Source organism: Patiria miniata, unplaced genomic scaffold (assembly GCF_015706575.1).
Source record: "Patiria miniata isolate m_02_andy unplaced genomic scaffold, ASM1570657v1 HiC_scaffold_7, whole genome shotgun sequence".
In the NCBI taxonomy this organism is placed as follows: domain Eukaryota; kingdom Metazoa; phylum Echinodermata; class Asteroidea; order Valvatida; family Asterinidae; genus Patiria; species Patiria miniata.
Window position 1 is genome coordinate 8,833,329 of NW_024037074.1, and position 4,869 is coordinate 8,838,197.

The 4,869-nt window shown below is 39.5% G+C and overlaps 1 protein-coding gene across 1 annotated transcript; it reads right to left on the bottom strand.

Annotated features, from left to right (window-relative positions):
• Window positions 1–3: 3 nt before the first annotated feature.
• On the bottom strand, window positions 4–4,815 carry LOC119744620 (peptidyl-prolyl cis-trans isomerase H-like). The gene is made up of 6 exons (XM_038220654.1): window positions 4,660–4,815; window positions 3,532–3,620; window positions 3,300–3,390; window positions 2,063–2,158; window positions 1,558–1,686; window positions 4–1,215 (listed from the first exon to the last, which is right to left on the bottom strand). The coding sequence occupies exons 1-6, from the start codon at window positions 4,741–4,743 to the stop codon at window positions 1,147–1,149; spliced, it is 558 nt and encodes a 185-aa protein (XP_038076582.1). The 5' UTR covers window positions 4,744–4,815; the 3' UTR covers window positions 4–1,146.
• Window positions 4,816–4,869: the final 54 nt, after the last annotated feature.

Genomic DNA, 4,869 nt, shown 5'->3' on the forward strand with positions numbered 1-4,869 from the left:
AACTGTTTGTCTCCTTTTATTTACACCAATAAAACTTATTTCAATTTTAACAAGTCGGACTACTTTCACGGTTACAAAATAGCAGAAAATGCCAAGTGTGGGCTCTTGATTTGTTCCTCGATTACTTTTTTCCTTGCATCATGTTAAAATTACTTTTTTTTAAACAAGAACATTGTCTTTTGTTTGTTTGAATTCAAGGCTTCAATTTAATTCATGCCAGAGCACAAGCTAAGGCAACATCCGAATGACTATGGCTAGCAGTATGTACATGTGTACATGTCTATGGAAAGTGACTTCAGCTGCTTCCATAGTAGTCTATTGATACGCGATAACCCACCGCTGCAAGAGGGTGCTATCACAACCAACCAATATCGCCCACAGACTTGTCAGGAACGATGTCTAGGGAATCTCTTGAAATCTCCCACCGAAAAATTGGGGAAACCAGCGCTCATACGCAACTTCTGCAGGCAATTACGGTCCCACACATACTACTCGTATCAAAAGAGCTGATGGGTGAAGTTGCACAAAGGTCTTGCTACATCTTTTATTGCACTGGAAGAAATTTGAGAGTTTGCTTCGGAACTTCTATAATATTAGGCCAAACAGGTGCGTGCGTATTTCACAACCAATACGAGATTCCTTTGTTTCTGACAAGTCCGTGGACGATATTGGTTGGTCGTGATAGCGCCCTCTCGCAGCGGCAGGTTACCACGTATCTAACCATAACGAGGTCTAGCCCCTAGACTACTCCCATAGGTGCTTGTGTGACCGGAAGCCGTAGCCAAGTCATGTGGACATGGCTTGAAATTAATGGCGTTAAAGACACGGGGATCGGAAGTGCAGGAGGACGACGCCTCGGTTGCTATACACAAAATATGGCACTGATGATGCAAGTTCACTCTGCTCTCTAAAATACCATCTTCCAAAGGCCAACATGCGGATTGATAATACACAGCTTAGGTCCATGCCAGGAACGGAACTTAATGGCCAGGGATGGTTAAGAGCTCCCCCTATAGTTCAAACCATGCCAGGAAGTGTCAACGGCACCCTCTATAGTTCAGTTCACTTCAGGTTGGTCCAGTAGCATCGTGAACTTATCCCTGGATTTGGTCCGTGATACCGCAAGACTGCAATCCTTGAAGGCATTCACATCTCCCCACACTGCGAAATCACAACAGGGATCTTGGGTTTGTTGTTGGATCCAGTTGGTACATTCTGAATGAGGGGACAAAAATATGCAATTTTGTTCGGGGTTGTAGATAAAGAAAAGAGGAGAAAAGGGAAACAATGAGACAAGACATCTCCTACTTAGGTGAGCAACCACCTCACTGAATAAAGAGAGTACTACAGAACTTGAAAATGATGTGGTTATCATCTTAGAATTGGTACAGGTTTGCTTTTACAACTGAGCAAAAGTTAAGTCAAAAATTTAGATTTTTAAAACGATTCTTATGCTTGCCCTATAAACTGTGCCAAAATATAAGGGTCTCACTTTGGGAATTTTATATTAACTGCCCCCCCCCCCTCCCCGCTGAATCAACTGAGAAATATACCTACCTCTATCTTCCTCATAACTAGAAGGCCATCAATCACCTTGCCAAAGACAACGTGCTTAGTGTCTAAGAAGTCACACTTGGCGCAGGTAATGAAGAACTGGCAGCCATTGGTGTTGGGTCCAGAATTTGCCTGGACATAAATGAGATGGATTGGAAATGAGGTGAAACATTTTGCATCTCAAAGATTACTTCCTTTCAATGCAGCGTCAAGAATACGACAAGCATTGCATTTTGTAAGTAAATAATGTACAAACTCAGCTGGACCTTGCCAAATATTAGGAATTTATTAGCAAGTGGAGCGATGGTCCCATTTGTTGTACACAACAATGCATGACTGGGCTGTTGGATTTATGTTCAGTTGTTCACTGTAACCAGTATTTTGTTGTGACCAAATTTTTATGAACTAGAGTCAACTGGGTGTGATGTAACAACCTGTTTTTTTTTAAGAGACAAAAAATTTGTTTTAAGAGGGAAGTTCTCATTGTTCTTAGCCAGGATTTACATACCATAGAGAGAAGTCCGCTTGCATCGTGTTTTAGTCGGAAGTTTTCATCTGGGAAGGAGTTTCCGTGGTAGATACACTTTGAACCTGTACCATCTCCCTAAAGTAATCCAAATTAATCAATTAAAAATCAGAATTAGAATGGTGGGAGAAATCGGAGATTTCAAAAGCCGGTTATCCTAATTTTTTATGCAGCGAATAACACTTGTCCGATTTCACCAGAATCTCCAATTCAGCTCACCGTCATGTTCACAAACAGTGACAAGTGACGTGCTGCATGCACAATGATTAGGTATAGTTTGCAGGATTCAGTGACCACTGGGCCTTTGAAAATACACTGCAGAGATGTAATGTTGAAAAAAATGGGTGGGAAATAGCTGATCAGTCGAATGGGCAGGCTATTCAATGAACCAAGTAGACCACTAGCAAGTGAATGCAGTTACAATCAGACACCATGGAGCAAATTGGGGGATGTTCCAGTTGGTTTTTTTTAGCTTGTGTCACAGAAAAATGGAAGGGTCAAATGTTTGGTTTCGAATATCCAGTTTTCAAAATCCAAACCAAATACAGTTGAGTCTCGTTAATACAAACTCGTTCGGACCCAGCCAAATTGTTTGTTGTATCAGAATTTTGTATTAAGAGGAACATCAGTCCCCTTCATTGTGCACATAAATGCACAGTATAAGGCTTTTTGTTTGTTATAACCAGAATTTTGTATTAACAGAGTTTGTACTAACGAGATTTGATTGTACATGCACATGTAGTTGAGTTTCAAATCAATTTTAGAAAACCAAGATTTTAATCCCATCACTAGAATTGATACTTTGTCAGGCATGCAACTGGGAAGTCACAAAAAAGAGGAAATTAAAATCTTTCCCAGACTTTGTACAGTGTTTTTCTGTTTTCAATGGCACACATGGGAAGTAAAAAAAGAGGAAATCAGCTGATCCGAGGAAACGTTGCATGCCTGACTTTGTGCATGTCCATAAAACAGTGTGCAATGACCAATATTTCAAGGCCTTTGTTCAGTAGCAAAGATACAGGTAACTCAGTCACAAGAATGACAGAATTGTGAGAAATGTACAGACAAAAAGTGGGCGCAGCTTTATGGCTGAATCCAGAACATTCTGTTAATATCCATGCTTAAGCTGATGAATTAGTTTGAACAACTTACTTCAAAAAAAGCAAATTGCAAAATTCCATTAGTAGAACTTATTGGCATTGCTGTCTGTAGTCTGTACCTTGACAAAGTCTCCTCCTTGGATCATGAAATCTTTGATCACTCGATGGAACGTTGCTCCTTTATAACCAATGGGAATTGACTTTTCATCTCTGTGGATTCAAGTAATGACAAAAACAAAGGTATATGTATAACTTGTTTATTAATAACAAACCTGTGTTTGAGCATGAGCATTAAGCTTAATACAAACACAATTAAACTAGACAATCAATGGTTTCTTGATCAGAATTTACCTGTGCTCTCCCGTACAAAATTGTCTGAAATTTTCCGCTGTCTTTGGCACGACATCGGCAAACAATTCCATCTTCATTCTTCCTATATCCTGGATTAAAACGAACAATAAAACCTTGTACACTAGGCTACAATAACTAAAAAACAGAATACAAGCATGCCATACGCATGCTTCTTTTTTGGGGGGTAGGCCCCATTTTTTTGTTTTACTTAGGGGCCATTCAGAATAGTCAATGTTAACAAATGTCGATCTTTTATTCGAAACTGTGGGTGGGTGGGTCAAAGGAAATAACTGAAAATTTAAATTCAGTTTTAGAACTACATGTAGAAGAAAATAATACAAGAAAGGAACAACAAAAAAAACCAAAAAATACCCAGCTGCCTCTTCCAGATTGTCATGTCTGTCATTGGACACAGCAAGAGCTAATCATAACGAAGCAGAAATAATCCTTTTTATTTTATGAATTTCTTAGAAAACAGGAAACATTGTCATGATTGTACAAAGTATTGTGTGCTTGGCAATTTCCGTCTGTTTCAAAACCAAAGTTGCGTGCTGGAAGCCTAGTACCATTGAAAACTTGTGAGCCAGGACAGCATTGAACTGAAGTGTCTGCCCAGTGTCATTTGAAGAATTAGGCTACTTTGTGTGTATACGATATATCATGGAGGAATAAAAACACATTGCTGGATATATTGAAAAGTCATTTTCAGCATTTAAAAATCAAAATTTAGGCGGGAAGGTGGGTAAAATTAAAACAATTTCAAAAAAAGATCAATTTTTTTTTAACATTGTCATTATTGACTCGATTGTCGCCCCTTTCCTGCCCTAAAGACAGTATGAATTATTGAAATTGCCGAACATGTTTCTGTCCAAACATGGTCCAAACGATTTGAAGTTCACCCCCCCCCCCCCCCCCCCCCCCCCCCCCCCAAAGAAAAAGTTGGCCAACCGCGCGAGGGCGCACAGCGTACTGATCCGTCGGTGTTCGACGTTCAGTCAACATGTGAAACATGAAACGCCCATTGAAAGTTTGAAACATTCAAAGAATCAACAACGAATTGATCTAGACGGATTAATAAAGCAATTTTTTTTCTCAACTCTGAAATTCTTTATTCATTGAAATAAATACCTGTCCTCCGATAGAAATATCGAAGAAAACAACCGGATTGTCTGGATGCCTTTTCACAGCACCGGTGAGCGAGTTACCCGCCATCTTTAAAATGATATTTTCTCATGGCTGGTAACCAAACTTTTCTTTTATGGATTTATAACAGCTTAACCGGGTACCATGAGACTTTCTCTTACGCTGAGTTTCAACCTTTTTTTACACACACGAAAT